Source organism: Nomascus leucogenys, chromosome 3 (assembly GCF_006542625.1).
Source record: "Nomascus leucogenys isolate Asia chromosome 3, Asia_NLE_v1, whole genome shotgun sequence".
NCBI classification, from domain to species: Eukaryota; Metazoa; Chordata; class Mammalia; order Primates; family Hylobatidae; genus Nomascus; species Nomascus leucogenys.
In genome coordinates this window covers 86,911,555-86,928,473 of record NC_044383.1, presented here as the reverse complement: position 1 = coordinate 86,928,473, position 16,919 = coordinate 86,911,555, and the positions used below count along the sequence as shown (strand labels likewise).

The 16,919-nt window shown below is 48.1% G+C and overlaps 1 protein-coding gene across 1 annotated transcript in view; it reads left to right on the top strand.

The window, feature by feature from the left end:
* Positions 1-4,141: 4,141 nt before the first annotated feature.
* Positions 4,142-16,919, top strand: part of SIM1 (SIM bHLH transcription factor 1) — a 74,372-nt gene continuing 61,594 nt past the window's right edge. The window contains exons 1-3 of the mRNA XM_003258374.4: positions 4,142-4,449; positions 5,123-5,746; positions 15,193-15,275. Coding sequence (XP_003258422.1) covers positions 5,572-5,746; positions 15,193-15,275 — 258 coding nt within the window. The 5' untranslated portion in view covers positions 4,142-4,449; positions 5,123-5,571. The remainder of the gene's footprint in view (positions 4,450-5,122; positions 5,747-15,192; positions 15,276-16,919) is intronic.

Sequence of the window (16,919 nt, the reverse complement as noted above, 5' to 3'; positions counted from 1 at the left end):
TGTGAAAGCGCAGGCACCTGGAGCGGCAGGCACCCACCTGATCCCCTCCTCAGAATGCACAGAATCAGACCTCTTTCCAGCTAGCAATTATATTTTAAAGTAATTATATTCTTTAAAGCTTAAAATTTATGTCTGCAAATACAGTGGTGCACAATTCAAGAAGCACTTATTTCCCAGCGGCCATTTAAGGTTATATATTAGACCATGGTTTCCAATATCTGGAAAATTAACCAGAATATTTAGAGAAACTACTTGAAACCCTTGCTTGCATTCGCCAATCTCATTTTCCAACTTGGTGCATTTTTTTTTCTTTCTTTTTTTTCCAGTGTGTAACCACTGAAGTGAATTTGGGGGTATTTCAAGGGTCAATTTAGGGAGACAACTGAAAAGCAGAACCTAGGAAAAGTTTTTTTAATATTTATATACATAAGATATACTTTTCAAAACGTCCTCATCAGACAAGTAATACTTACCATAACTTCTAACATAGCAAATATGACCCTATTTTGGGGGCTCCTTCTACAATTTGTTTGGGGTCAAGGCTACAAGCGGCGTTTGTTTCTGCCTCAACATCATAACGACTCGCAGAGATGTAAATGTCTAAATGTGGTAAAAAAAACAATGTATAGGACAGGATTACATTAACTAATATACTTGGAAATAGAAAATGTTAGTATTTCCTAAGACAATAATATGTCCCCGGATAACTTGTCCTTTTCAGTGATAGAGTGAACATCTGGATATAACATACTGAGATGTTCGAGTGACCATCTTCAGATTTTGTATCTTGGTTATAAATATATCCTTCATCCTGACCTTGGACATTGAGCAAAATCCATGTCTGTGTGCTTTGTGCAACTGTGCATGTGGGATGTGCGAGCATGCAAAAGTGTATGTGTGCGTCCCTAGCAGTCTGGAAAAAAATAAAGAGAATGGTGTGGACAGAAATCATTCTAGTTTTGATAAGATGCTCAAACAGCCTGGAGCGAAGAAGAGTCATTAGAGGAGTTTTCGGAAGGCAGGGTGGAGTTCTGTGCCAGAGCAAGGGTCAGGGGCCGAGGCATTGAAGCCCGGTTCGGCCTTTTGCACCGGAATTCCAGTATGTGTTCACTCGTTCTTTTACAACCGAAAGTTCACCTTCTCTAGTCTTGATTTTGCCTTTTGCGGGGAGGGGTCAGAAGGCCCTTGAGATGCCCGCTCCCCCTTCTTTCCGGGTGCGCGCGGCATGCTGGACTTTGCTCACACAGGCGCTTTGGTTCCAGAATCTACCGGGGCTGGCTCCCCGCGATCACTGGGGTAGAGTCACGGACGCCTGTCCTGGCCTCAGCGGTCCAGGGCAGACTCCATGAGGGCAGCATCTTGGGTTGCCCCAGAGGTGGCAGGGACTCTTGGGGGAACAGGGTCGCCATCACACTAGGCTGCTCGCCCTGCTTGGTGGGGGAAGGAGAGAGATACTTTTTTTGCAGCCCCGCATGGGTTTTCTCCCACATCAGGATCGCATTCTGGGTGCCTGAGTGCCAGAGGCCAGGTTTTAAGGCCACCGGCTCAAGGAGGTGGGGGCCTAGACTCTATAAGGATCTCTATTTGGGGTTACTGGGTCGCCTGTGACCGTCTCTTCCTTTCTGGGGCTTTTCTCCTTATATTGGCAAAGCGGATAGTACGATTAGTCTCTGAGCTTCAAGAAATTCATTTAAAATTCCCCATGCTAGAGGCGAACGCAAATTCGCAGAACACGTGGGAGGCACCTGAGGTTCCGGTTCACGGTTCACGCCTCCGGCTACAGGGCGCGTGGGGGGCTGGCAGGCGGGGTCGCGGGGAGGGTGCAAAGCCGGGTCCCTGGGCCCGGGCGGGGAAGTGAAGGAGCAGCGTTCCGGCTCCAACCTAGGTTCAAAGATTAGAAAAACAGGTGTTACGTCGTCATGCTAATTCACTCTCTCGGTAAACGCGGCTCAGACAGTTGTGTGCTGAGGACTTAGCGAGAGGCCGTCACCTCGTGGCCGTGCATTCACTTTGTTTATTAAACGACATCTACTCGGCTCATTGACAACTGAGCTTCACTGGGACATTGGAACAGCCCGCCCAGCCCCCCAGGACGTCAGCCTTAAGTGCGAAGACTTCCTTACTCATTTTGCCAGTCTTGCTTCTGAAGGCAAAATTACTGCATTTCTTCTTCTGGAAACCCAGCATTACCTGACTCTCTACCCCTAACCCCCGGAAGTCCCTGCTGTGGACACAGATTTCAGACCCCTGAGAGGCACTTCCACACCGGCATGTTGTTTTAAGTAGAGATAGGGTTAGAGTAACCGCGGTCTTGACTGAAATCCTCTCTAGAACACAGTCGAATAGAAAACCTCCTCTTAACCCTAAGTGTCATTGCTTCGCCTGGCAGCTATATGTGACCTGGTTGGAGGGGAGAGGAGGGTCAAGAAAGGTTATTTCCCCTCTCCGCACGCACCCTCCACCCCCGACTTTACATGTAGTAGCCAACTTGACCTTATCTGATCTTTCTGGAATCTTGTGTATAAGTGAGCCAAAGTGCATCTCTCGCTATCTTCCAGCCATGTCTCGTTAAAAGTGCATCATTGGGTGGTTGGAAGGCCCTCAGAACCAGATATTTAAGTGGCTACAGCCACTGGGGAAATGACTCCTCCTAGATTAGAGTCCATTAGCTGGATTCCAGTTTTGAAAGACCCACAAAATCTCCGTGCTTCTTTCTTTTTCTATCCAAAACGTTCACCTCCTCCAGTCAGGTGTTGCCCAGATGTGTGAATAACACCAGAAAGCTCCTGTTGTCCTTCTACGACTATCTTACTGCCATCGGCGGCAAGGAGGTGGCAGAGTATTTTTGAACAAACACTCTTAAAGTTGTTCTGAATATCAGCAGACTGGCACACACCCCTCTTCAAAGCATTTATTTTCTCAGCGGCAATTAGCACCACAAACGAGAGGATGAGTGTCCCGTCACTGGTATTCTCACTGATTTTTATGGCAGATGAAACAACTCCCTCCAAACGCACCTCCAGGAGCCGAATCTGGTCACCGGCAGTACCAAAACCAAGCCGGGAGTCGAGTCTGTAGGGGGTGATTCTTGAGCACAATAATTGTTTTTAGGACAATTTGACTTTTTCTTGATGCTATCTGTTGTGTTTTCTCAGATGAGAGAAAGAGAAGGCGGTTCAAATTAGAGGGTCTCTAAGAGATAATTAGTCAGCAAGAGTCCTGGTGATCGTTTGTTTAAACAGCTTCTGTTAGGGAACTGTGAGCATCGTTAAGTTCATTCGTGCAGACTATCCTTCCTGTAAGGAATAATCATGTTAGACTTTTGTTTCCTGAAACAAAACCCGACAAAGAGTTGGCTAATGTTTAAGAAAACGGACTGTTGTGAGCTATGCATCTCTATATATTAATCATTCTATTTTGCCCTGAAGTAGAATGAAATAAGCTTTTCCCCTAGTGTTCCCCTCGCTGCTCCCCATAGGAAAACTCCCCGGCCGAGCTTTCCACGGTGAAAAACATCAGCCCCTAAACCCAAGCCATTTCGAAAAAGACGTACTTCTTTGGGATTAATTTAAAGATAGTTACTGTATTTATTTCCTCTGGCAATGAATTCCGTGTCGCCATGGTTTCAGAGAAACGAGAAAGAGAAAATAAAGCCCAAAACCGGCCTCGCGCACGCCGTTGGCCACCGACTGCAGCGGGATGGGCGTTTGGGCGAACCCTGCCTCCTCCGCCAGTAGACCTAACCCGCCCGCCCGACCTCCGCTGCCTCCGGACGTCCCCGGCTCTGCTGGGCCGCTGCGCTGGTCTGAGCGCTCAACCACCCGACCCCAGGGAGCCAGAGGAGCGCGGGTCGCGCACGACGTCGGGAAGGACCGGGAGGCCGCGAGCAGCGGCGGCAACCGGACAGCGCCGACCCGGCACCCTGGGCTCATTAGGAGCCCAGCGGCCGAGCGGGTAGTAAGATTCAGAGCCCGGAGCCTGGGCGCGCGGAGGGCGGCTCGGGGCCGACTCGTGTCACTCAGCCCTGTTGGCCAATGAGCGCCTCGCCCCTGGCCGCGCCAGGCCAATGGGAGGCGAGGAGGCTTGTGAGTGGCATTGAGGGAGGGCGGGAGAGAGGCGGCCCGGGAGTGAAGTTGAAGCTAAATCCTTAAGCTATAAAGAAGTTACGGGGGGCAGTTTTCGGCTTCCAATTAGGAATAATAGTGAACTGGCTTGGTAGCAACTACGGAGGACCAGGATTCTAAAATCACCTCACTCGTCCCAAAGGTTGCATCCTCCTCTTTCTGCCACGCACCCCTCCTCCAATTCATGATCCAGAAAAGGGAGCCGGGAATGCTCTGCTCCGGTGGGAAGCGGAGAGGCCGGCGGAGTCGCTGGGTTGGACGGTAGGCATGAGAACAGTTAAGAGATGGGCGCCCCCGAAACCTCTGCCGCTTGTGGGGACTGAAGGTAGGTGAAGCAGTAGACACCCCGCGCCCGCCCAGCAGCCCCGCAGCTCCGTGGTGGTGTGGGAGAGGCCGCGGCGCCTCCCACCCCCGGGGAGCCTGCTAGGGGCTGTCGCGAGCGCGCCACCTGTTAACCTGGCGCTGCGGGGCCCCGCTTGTTGCCGCCCCTGCTGGGCAGCCAGAGCCCTGGGTCGCCTTGGGAGTCCCGAGGGACTTGGTGTCTGTCACTTTTTGAGGAATCCCTCAGACTTGAGACCCAAGTTAAAGAGGTAGCCAAGGTTCAGCTCTGCCAAGGTCGGGAGCTGAAAGGCCCCCGCCGCTCCGTGGAGGAATTCTGATTTGCGGAAACCTGCTTTCCTGGGACGTGCGCCCAGCCTGGGCGCGGGCTCGGGGACCCGCGGCGGAAGATCCCTTGCGGGTCTTCAAAAATATGCATTTTGTCGTTTGGGCAACTTCCCAGGGGTCTGGAGGATGTGGCTGGCATGGGTGAGGGAATGCCAGCATTATTTGCAGGGGACTGTCTCGCTGCCGATTTACCCGTTTCTTTAAAAACAAACCCAAAACGCCTGGCTAGGCGCACTGAGGCCCTTTCCGGCCGTGTTTTTGGAATTGGGACTAGTGTGTGAGTACTTGTGGAGCCGCGGATCTCTTATGCTCTGATGCTGTTGTCTTCACAGGGCCTTGAAAGAGCTGTCTGGGGTTCCTGCTCTTCCCAAAGGGGCTCGGAGATACCCTAAATGCCGCGAGACTGAAGAGCAAACGTCAGGGATTATTATGTCGATTTTCCGAGGACCAGGGTTCGCAGCTCGGAGTAGAAGAAAAGGCTGGCTCCTCAGGGGTCCCACTGGCATTTGATACCCCGGACGGCCCCCAAGATTGCCCAAATTCCGTGGATCGGCAACTTTCCTATACTGCATCCCGCATTTTCAAAGAACATATTTTCCGTTCACCCCGGCTGGTCTTTTACTGCCATCAATATACTGTTCTTGGTGCAAATACTTCAGCCTCTTTATTCAAAGTATGTTTTATGTTTTTGCCAAATATGATCTCTAATTGAAAGTTTATTTTTGGTTTTGGATGAGTCTGCGGAGCTTAAGTTGTGAGAAGAAAGGGGGAACAAGACACAATGAAAGAAAAGTCCAAAAATGCTGCCCGGACTAGGAGGGAGAAGGAAAACAGTGAATTTTATGAACTGGCTAAATTACTGCCTTTGCCCTCGGCTATCACCTCGCAGCTGGACAAAGCATCCATAATCAGACTCACTACCAGCTATCTCAAAATGAGAGTGGTGTTCCCAGAAGGTAAGTGACTTTGCCCAGATGGAATTTCAAAGGCAGAAGGGGCAGGGGATTTGCCAGGCAATGAGCCGACACCAGTGACCAGAGAAATGCATACATATTTACATGTATATTCTGCAAAGGGAAGTTTAGCTCGGCTGCTTCACTAAGGTCCTCACTGAACTCAGAATTTCTGTCGCTTTTTTGAGGCTCCCTCTACTTCCCCATCAATACTTTCTCTTCAGTCCATCAGATATGTTTGGTTGGGAAGCAGCCCAACAGTCCTTTTGTCAACACTTCAGATGCTAGGTTCAATTGACTACTAATCCAAACGCGACTTTCTTTTTTACTCCTCTTGTTAGAATTTTGTCCAGTAAAAAGCAGGAGCACTGCCTAATTCTGTATTTTTTGCCAGGTGTAGATAGACCCATGTACCTGGAGCTAGATAGGCCAGATAATAATTTCTCTATATGTCTAAAACTTTGCAAATGAGTAACGTGCATATTTGTGAAACAAGTATGCCTGAATTTACTCAGGTTCTTAAATAAATTCTAAGCAAATTTGTTCTGAGTTTTCAAGACATTCGCAGATTCTGAAACTAACTCTGGAGCTTGATGATTTGCAACTGTGGGCTTGATGTTATCTGTAAGATAATAGGCTAGTCCTAAAATACATAAGATTGAATTAAGATGGCTAGTCTGCTTAGAAAATATCTTCTGGGTGGCAGGTTGGCAAATAGATCCTGAGAAAATTGTCTTATAAGGCCTAGAAGTTAGAATAGCTGAGCTGTTGACATGATTTAAAACTCGTATTTAGATTATCAAGATTCACTGTGTGAGGACAGAGCAGCTTTCATAGAACACTGTCCTGTATAAAATCATTTATACTTACTAGAAAAGGACACTTTTCTATTTGTCCATCTTTTCCTTTACTTGGATTCAAATAATACAAACGGATTTTTAAAAATATTTTAGATATGTCTTTGCCGGGTGAAGGGGATTCAGAAATGTAAAAGAGGGATTACTAAACAAGCAAACGAACAAAAATTCAAGGGAAAGAATTGTGTTTATTTCCAAATAAGAACTTCTGATTTGACCCTTGGAGGTTTTTGTTGTTGTTGATTTTAGATGTTTGGGGTTTGTGGTTTTCCATTAAATGAATGGATGGGCAGGAAACAGTCATTATTGGGTTTGCAGTTTCACTTTGCTTCATCATGACATAAAAGTTATTATCTAAGTCAAAAAGCCTGCAAAACATGCTCCAAATTAGTGGAGCATGCAAAACATGCTCCAAGCTAAAGGAAAACTTTCAAATTATAGTTCAGTTCTACCTTCAAACTACAAGTGATGCTTTAGTCGTTCCCTCCTAAAGCAGTTTCTTGAACAGTCTTCTCTGACCCTGGACACCGCGGGGGAAAAAAGAAATCAAAGCCTAAAGTACCTGAAAAGTAAAAAAAAAAGAAGAAAAAGAGGGGAACTTATAAACTAAAAACCACATTTCCCATTCAAACTGTGCTATGAATTGTTGATGGAATAATTACCATTATACCACACTGCCTTCTATTTAAAAAAGAGATCTCGTTGTCTTTTATACTGTCAGCGCCTACTTTATAAAAATAAAGCTATTGCGAACTCCGCTGGCCGCACTGTTCCTAACAGGATTATTAGCAGTGATTTGTCAGCCCCTGCGGTCTCAGTGGGCTCCCTTTCTGCGTGATTTCCAGCCGGTCTCGTCAATTATCGGTGCCGATGTCGCTCGCTGTTTGATCAGAAGCAGCATATGGTGCTGCTTGTGGGGCTGCGAGTAATCGCGGGAGAAGAATAGCAGGGCGGCGTTCTGGGGCGGGCACAGAGCCGGCCCGGAGAGCCCGGGGAGTCGCCGGCCAGGGACGCTAGTCGGCTTGGTGCAGACCCGGGGCAGGCGCAGCTGGAAGGATATCGGGCTATTTTCTGCTGTTGTTTTGTTTTTATTTTTAAAAGAGCAAGCCTTTTTACTTAATTAAGTGCTAACTCTACACATTATAAGTCGCGTTATAAATAAATAGGAACAAAAAGTAAACTCTCACAGCCAACCTCTCGTTATTTTTAAAGAGCGCCAATGAAGGCTCCCGCTAAAGTCCTCTTGGTGGCCAGAACGGTCCCCTCTGGCTACTTTAACAGCGACTGTGCTTTCTGCAGCCCCCTCACCTTCCCCTGAGCCCCGGACCCCTCCTTTCTCTCCCTTCTGTGGGTGAGTGTGAGTTTATGGGGAGGAGGGGGTGGACGATGTGTGAACTCTGGGCACATCATTTGTTTCTCTAGCTACTGTTGAGCTCATAACTCACCCTCAGCCTCCACCCAGTGAGCTAGACAGGGTCATCAGAACAGCTGGCTCCTAGGGATGAGGTTTTAATTTTGACGATGGACAAGCTTCAAAAACCCAAAACCCAAACACAGCTCTTTAAAATATTAAAGAACAACAACAACAACAACAACACCACAATAGCTTTCAAACGAATAAAATAGTCACAATCGCAAGACCAGGCACAACCTGTAGGGGGTGCCACATTTAGGTTCAGTGTTGACTGAAGGCAGAGAGTGGACAAGATTGGGGTCCAAGGCAGTTGGGGAAACTGATCACTTTATATGGATGTAATCTTTTCTAGTGGTGTTAAATGGAATTTGTTGGAAGATGAAATTCATCTTTACATCTATCTTGAAGCTACCCTAGTACATAGTAGGTCCTCAACACAGCTTTAAGGATGAGATAAAGATAGGTATAAATGTCTTATCACAGGTAATATATGGATTTTATAAGGTATATAATCTAAATAATTATTAATCTGGTGACATAGCTATAGGTATAAAATTGCTGTAAAACTTCAGTTTTGTTCATATACTATTTCATCTCTAACACACTGTAATGCCAAAAGGCTGTAAGTTAAATGAACAAACAAAAATCATTTCATAATTATATTTGAAAGAAGAAATATCCTTAAATACAGGCAATTTCCTTCCCTTCTCGTTTGCCGAATACACTTTTTTTTTTCTCCCAAGTCTAGTAGCTTCCTTGTCTGGGGGCGAGTTTCAGCTTTTATTTGCCTGAGTAGATGAAATTAAACTGTTTAGGTGAAAATGGGGGAGAGGGAGAACAGAGAAATGGGATATGGGTACCTGGAATAATTAAGAATAAAGCATTAGATTGGAGATTTCAGAGAAAAAAAGAAAATTAGGAAAGATAACTGAGAAATCACTAACACTTCATGTCTGCCAATTACTGACATATTCTATTCCAAAGTAACCTTGCAAAGAAAAAATTGAGGCATATAGAAATGTGTAAATCTTTGGTATTATCAAAGCCAGAGGGGCAGGATCTAAAAAATAGCATGACTTTATTTGTGTGCAAAATAGGACAAATTCAACTAGAAAGAAATATCTATTTGTTATCCAGCTATAAAGCAATTTTGGCTGGGGGTGTAGTGGCTTTCATAATGAACTTTGAAAGGATCAGACATTTTCTAATCTATAGCTATTCAGAATCTTGGTAACATCACATTGCCATTTCATTGACAAGATGTCTTGGAGAAATAAAAATAATCACAGAGTTGAAATTAGTAACTACTCAGGAAAGATCGTCTCTACAAGGGTGATTAAACATACTTCCACAGATGGTTTCTATAATATTCACCTCAAGATTGAAATTCTTAATGGTGTTATATTTTTTTGAGGCAGAGAACTGAAAAAGAAAAAGGGGCCCCATGTCCCACGTGGGTCGGTGATTTAAGGCTGTTTTTCTTGCTTCTTGGGGAAATGATTGAGCATTAGGTTTCCATGTTTATTTTCTTACAGAAGTTTTTCTCATTTAAAGGCCTTTAAGCACAGTTTACGCTCCATGCTGGTTTTCTGTGTTTAATTCCAGTTTTGATGTTGACTTAAAATGTGGAGTGCACAACTAAACTCCATGCAGAGCATTTGCTAGGCGGATTTATATGTTAGAAATTGTAGATCAGATCAATAAAAAAAGAATACTTTTTTCTTTAAAGGGAGGGATCCCTAAAAAAAACAACAAACAACAACAAAAACTGGTATTATAAGCTATGGTGGGATGCTTTCAAGCAGGGTGCAATCACCCGTCTAATGATAAAACGGGGCTGAATTTCTAAATGACAAATCTAATTTCTAGGGGAGTTGTTGTCCAGTTCTAAGAAATCTTGGCAGCTTCCAGCTTTTACAGACCCAAATGTGGACACAGAATGAAAGCCCATAGATTATCACCGCATTTCTCCGTCCCACCAGGTATTTCTCAGGAAAATGAGGCTTGTACCTTTCTAACACCTAATGATTTTAATGGGCCACCCATTGCCAGTCTCTGATCCGTGAAATTTTAAAATTTTGTGTGGAGGAGGGGAAACCTCAATTATTTAGGAATGGTCCTGCTACTCTGAAAGTGCTAAAACAGTGTCCACGGCAGAGTAAACTTCCTTCCGCTGGTAGCCCCACCGAATAGGCGGTTCCTGCGCCTTGTCACTCGGCCTCGCGGCTCAGGGCCCACAGGCGACAAGTATGTCGAGGCCCCCGTTGCGCCTCCCGCACCGGCCGAAGCACGCAGTCAGCCAGGTCTGCCCGGTGTGTCCCATCCTCTGTCCGCGGTGGCCCCAGCCAAGGGCCTAGCTCGTGGCCTCAGCACAGAGTCTCCTCACTCCCCAGGCCGGCCCAGGTGCAGCCCCCTGCCCGCATCAGAGGTCCCGCCGGTGCAGGTGTGTGCCAGCAGCCCCTCCTGCCGTCCCGGCAGCTGTCCCCGAAGGGCAAGCAGTCGTCTAAACCTTAGGTCCAGATCCAGTCTGTTTGGACAGTTCCCGGGAAGGCGGGTTAGGTGCCATCGTCCGAGTCCCTGCGCCAAGTAGAACCTAAGTGAGATTCGCCCGCGCCTTCGGGCTTGGCCGCGCCAGCGCTGGCTTCTAGGGAGGTGGCATCGCCAAAGCTGGGCCGCATTCGAAGACCCGGAGTCCCAGGGCGATATCGATTGACGTTTTTCGGCCGTCACGCAGGACTGTCTCATGAACGCTGCATGAATTTCGCCCCCAGTTTTAGTCTGGCCGAATCCCGCCCTCCTTGGGTTTCTGCAGTCTTTTCGCGGCTGGCTCCAACTCGGGCAGCCAGGTTGGCCCGCAGGCTGGATCCCTACGGGAAGCCCAGACTCGGGGGCTGGAGCTCCGCGAAGGCAGAGAGAGAGAGAGAGAGAGAAATAGATAGAGAGAGAGAGAAATAGATAGAGAGAGAGAGAGAAATAGAGAGAGAGAGAGAGAGAGAGAGAGAGAGACAGCGGTGTGACCTTCGGCCTCCACCCCACATTTACAGTAACATTAGTGGATTCCCTGGGCGCGGCCGCGGTATCTCTGGTCCGGGATCAGCAGGCAGGAGAGATCAGGGCACTGACGAGTGCAGGCACACACTGTGGGGTTCAGGCTGCTGCGTGGAACAAGACCTGGCCCGGCGCGCTCGCCGATGCCCTCAGGTCAACCACACAGGCTCCTTAGCCGGAGAAGGCCGCAGGCAGGGCGGGCAGCAGCGCCAGAGCTGGGGTCGGGTGAGCCTTGGTGCGTGAAGCGACCTCCTGCCAGTGACTGTTCTAGGAGCTTGATTCGGGCTGGTTGCACCCATTTGCCGTCCCTTTTTTCCTCTAAAGAGCCCGGCCGCGGAGGCGCCCGGAGGCTGAACACGAAGGCCACTCGACGCCTTAGCCCGTGGAAGACTTGGACAGTACACATTTAGCGAGGATGCGCAGGCCCAGCAGGATAACATGGGATTGGGGTTTTCAGGATTACCCCCTGGGCCAGACTCTCCTACACACTCTCAAGGGATACACAGTTGGTTGAGACAAGCTGTTCAGGAACCACAGTGGCCTCGGCCTCGGAGGACTTTCCCTTCCTCAGTCACCAAGTCGTGGTCAGGTCATGGAACAGCGCCTCCGCCACCCTCCCCCATTGCCTAAAAGGCACCTCAATTAGTTGGGGAGGTGAAGGTTCCGGGGAAGGACTGCAAGGAGGATACATTTCTATTGAGATGTAGCGTTTATTTATTAAAATAAATAAAAAATTTAAAAGAACAGAACACACTCTTATCTTCCTCCTCTTCCTGTCAGAGTGAAGGAGGTGATGATGTCGGGTCTGTAATCTATATTTTGTCAAGGGTATGAAATTCATTCCGAAGGAAAAGCTCTATCAATTTATTTTTGCTGCTTGCAATAACACAGCTGGATGATGCTTTGAGCTCACGCTAGACTGGGGCTCATCATTCATTCGCCAAGAACGGGCCTAAATGGTGCCTGTGGGATTAGGTCAATTTTAGTGGATCTACTTCGCCTCATTTGGTTACTAATTGGTTTCTTGTTTTATAAATCGAAATCTCATTTTCAGGAAATTACAAAACCCGTGCAGTCAGTCCATTGAGGTAATCCTTGGGTCAGGGGGTATTTAAATGGAAATGGCTCAACCGAGCACGGAGGGTAAAGTCACAGTGAAACTTGCCTGAGTTTCACAGGAAATGTGAGCTAGCCCTTTAGATCCATAATAGATACATCCCTTCTAATGCTACTTATGTAAATATGATAAAGCAGACTTTAAGGGAAGAGGGGGGCCTGGGAGAAGCAAAATTTATCAGCTAAGGTTAATGTGGCATTTCTTGGAAATCTTCCAAAATAGATTCTGTTTTCCTTTGTCTTCGGCCACTTTAGCTGAGGAAAATCCTTTTGTCTAAAACCCGATTTAGTTATCGCCTCCCTCACAGAGCTCCTTTTCTCCTTTGCAAAACCCCGTTCCCTCGGCCTCACCGAATTACAAGAGAATCTTTAGATCTTGTTCCCACTGTAATCCCGCCGCAAAGGGAGCTGGTTTCCTCCTCATTTTAAACAGACAATCAAAGGATTTGCGAATTTTCTGCGGTAGGTCAAGTGCAGAAACGAAATCTCAGCTTTACCCCCTCGCCAACTGAAATTGGGTGTGCCAGAGCGCGTCACCGAAGGCAGGATTCGAGGGGCTCCAGGGAGAAGGTCTCTACCGCACTTCGAGACTTTAGGGAGGGGGCACCCCTTACTAGGACTTGGGGAGGTTCCTTCGATATTAGATCGGGAAAGCCCGGCAGGTAGACGAGAGTAGCCAGTCCCTTATAAAACATTAACCCAGACACAATCGTAAGATTTCTACGGGGAACAGAAAGAGAAGGCAAACCTCCGGGAAGGCAAAAGGTTCCTTAAAAGGTGGTGGGGGTGGGGCAGGAGAGGGCGAGGGAGGCTCCTGTTAACCTGTGCCGGACAGGTTGTTTATTAACCTGTGGGGAAGTCTCATTTTCCCTCGTAGGCGCATACTAATGAGGCCGAAACCCGCAACAACAAACAGCCTAGGCTGGCGCCGGGAGTTCAGAACTAGTATTTATCCCGAGCCCAGCCTGGGGGATTTTCAGATCATTCTGGTTGGGAGGCCGCTTCGGGGTGTCCTTCCAGCTGCTTTGGGAGGCCCTCAAAATGTTAGTTTAAAGACGTTTTGTTGGTCTTCAGCGCAGGCTTCTCACCCTTCGAGAGCCGCGCGAGACCTGTCCCCAGTCGCAACGCAGTCTCCGCCCGCTCCGGGCTCGCTCGAGTGCCCCGGCCCTTCCTTCCCTCCAAGCTTTGGGGTTTAAGGCCTCCGTAGGCTCCAGAGCGCCCAAGGGCCAGCGTCGCCGGCGTCCTCGGCTTTCCCAACAGGGTCCTTTCTCCTTTCCCCCCTGTGGCCTTCGCAGCCAATCCCTCCTGTCACTCCTTCTGAGTGGGTATGTCCGAGCCGGGATTTAAAAAGAAAAGAGCAGGTCGTGACAGAAACGAAGGAGAATAGGTTGGCTGAAACGGGAAGAGCGAGAAATGTGATAAGGCGAAGGGGTGTGTACAGGTGGCTGTGGCGGGGGCCCTCCCAGAACGGTCCAGGAGGACCCCAGGGACCAGGGCAGTGGAGTCACTCCGGGGAGGAAACCTGGGGCGGGCTAAAGAGTCGGGAGGAGTTGACCGGGAGCCAGAGAGGTAGAGGAGTCCCGAGTGCGGGCGGGAGCATCAGTGTTTGCAGAGTGGTGGGGAAATCGTTAGATTTATTTAGATGTGCAAACAACCAGAAAGACCGGATTTGAGCTTAAGGGGCGCTCACGGTTCCTCCTTACCAAGGCTTTGATCGCTTGTTTAGGAAGCAGCTCCTAGCCAACACCTTCTAAAAAATCCAACTCCATGTTTTATTTTGAAAGATCTGCCCCCAACCTCATATTACAAGGCGAGTGTTCATCATTGTGTACTTCTTGGTGATTTGCTCCTTAACGCAGTAAATCACCTTTCTGAGGGATGGGGTGGGGGAGGTCATGTCAAACTTTGTTTAATGGTGTAAGAATAAAAGGATTTAACTACCTAGTTAAAATAATTTTAGCAGCAGCACTATTAAGAAGATAATACCCATAAATAGCTTAACACAGATCTTCGAAAGTTTTTTTGCCTTCTTTTTTTTTTCTTTCCGCAAAGGGTACTCTAGCAGACTCCATATTAAATTTTTAAAACTCGGCCACAACAGTCCTGAGCGTTTTATTTTTTTAGGCATCACCAGAGAAAGTTTGCGGCAAAGCCTCCAAAGATCTTAACGGGGAAACACCAAGGAGAGAAAGAGATGGTCTTTGTTAATAGAATACAGTACCTGGAAAGTAGAAAAGTTGAATGAGTCTCAATTCGAGAAGAGAACGAAAATATTACAAAAAGATTGTCAGCACCCAAAGTAACTGACTTCAGAAAAAGCCCATGCGGGTTTTGGTGGTAGGGGGGTGGGTAGGGGGCATGAGTTGTGTGTAGGGCAGAGGGCTAGGAGGGGAAAGGAATAGGAAGATGGGTTGAGCAGGGATGCTGGTAAACGTCAGGCTGGAAATCATCCGCCAGGGAACTAATTTTTCCGAAGGGGATTAAAGCCAGAGGCCAAGGGGAGGAGAGTGGCTGGAAGCCCCGCAGCCAATCAGAAAGCCCGCCAAGGACCGGTTGGACCTGGCCGGTCGCCTCAGGTCGCTGCGGGCTGGCAGTGGCTTTCACTGGGTATTGGGACAAGCTCGGCCTCGGGAAACGGATAACGATGAAAACTTTGGGCTAGAAGCAGAGTGCCCTTACCCCCGTAAACACACGGGTGAACCTACATGAAAGTTATCGGTGGGGTGCAATGTTGGAGGCTTTTTCCAAGCCTGGGCCACTTGGAGTCCTGCCAGGGGGCCCTTGGCCTGAGAAACCAGGTTTAGTTTAGAAGAGGAAATCTAACCTCTGCTGAGAAGCTGAGAGGACGGACTGAAATGTACACGCTCCCATCCCCCGCTGTCCACGTTGAGAGGGATCCTCTATGGTATCCAGTCAAAGGGCCGGCGCTCGGGTAATACAGTCGCGGGACTTGGTCCCAAACTGCCTGCCAGGTCCGGGTTCAGTGGCTACAGGATGTTTCTGTGTCTCCACAGGGCTGGGCGAGGCGTGGGGCCACTCAAGTCGGACCAGCCCCCTGGACAACGTTGGCCGAGAACTGGGCTCCCATCTGCTCCAGGTACAGGTGCAGGTCTTCCGGCAGCACATAAGCTTTGAGGGTCTGAGGGCTTGACCCTGAGTTGAGCTTTTAGTTTCTCAGAAAACAAAAACAAAAACAAACAAATAACCCCCTCCCCCAAAACAGGGATCTGGACTGCACGTGGCCCTCTCAGAGCCCAATAGCTGCTGCAAAGTAAAATTTTAGCTTTTGCAGATGATGCCTCAAGAGGCTGAGAGGGAGGCAAGGTGACAAGTGAGAAGGTGAGTTTGGAAGCTGGCCCAACGAGGCCCCTAACCAAGGGAGGGGGCACCATTTGTCTCCATTGGGCTGAGGGAACTGGAACACCCCAGATCAGGCAGAAGGGGCAACGCCACAGAACCACCCCAAATGAAGGATTTCCAAAGGAAATAACTGGAATCTGGTAAAAAGACCTGTCAGTGCTTTAAGCCCGCATCTTTCCAATTCAGCTACATCTGCAACTGGTTTTGTGTCCCTGTAGTGCCCAGGCTGCCTCTTCTCTTCCTATTGCCTTTCACTCCAAGCCAGCCCAGGCTGCGTGCAGGACCTTGCTTAAGCACATACACACCCCCAGATAATGAGTTCAACCAATGCCAGGCTCCCATTACCTTGTGGTTTGTAGTGCTCACAGTTTTAACTTGCTCTTTGCCTACTTAAGTCACAGAACAAATATTTTAAATTGCAAAACCCCGGTGGCCTTTTTAGATTTTGCACTTATCCCAACCTTGCAACATCATCATCATTATTATTATTCAAGCCCACTGGGAGCTACTGTCCTGGGAGCCTTGAACCTAAGCAACATTTGGGGAATCCAAGCAAGTTTTCCCTGTGGGCTGGCATGAGGGGCATCTCTTGACAGGAGCTTCTTTTCCTACCACTACCCTATACCTTTCTCCTTCCAAGACACCAAGAAGATTTTAGTTTCGTGGGACAAAGAAAGGGGTTGGGCAAGCATTCTCTCACTGACCTGGCCTTCACACCTTTGAATTTATCTAGAAAGGCACTTAACTCTAAGACATCTTCTATCAGATTTCCCTGTGTCCTTCCCCCAATATTTTCATATTCCTAACTAATTTTCCTCAGAAACATAAACAAGAAAACAAAATCCAAACGTCCCTGACACTTTCTAGCTCTTGCCAATTTATTTCCTCTTCTTCACGCCACATTTCTGGCAGGACTGACTTACATTCCCAATTTCAATGGCCCACCCCCTCCCCATTCACTCCCACATCCCTGCAGTCTGGCATCTCTCCCACCCATCATGCTCTTCACTGGCTTCACCATATTTTGATAGCAAGAATTAGATGCTCATCTCTTATCCTAATGGAGCTCATTCATTCTGCAAATTTAGGAGGGGCAATTGCATGCCAGATGGAAAGCCCTGCTCTCATAGAGTTTACATTCTAAGGAGAGCAGCTTTACAAGCCCACACTGGTACACTGTATAGTGTACCCAGTGGTATAGGTGCCGTGGAGAAAAATAAGGAGGAGAGGAAGAAAGAGTAATGCCTTTTAAAATAAGAGATGGTTGGAGAGGGCCGCACTGAGAAGGTGACATTTGGACTAAGACTTGAAGGAGGTGACACTGGTGATTTAACATTCTCTCCTTCCCTCAGTTTCTAAAATAGCACTATTTCCCAGATTC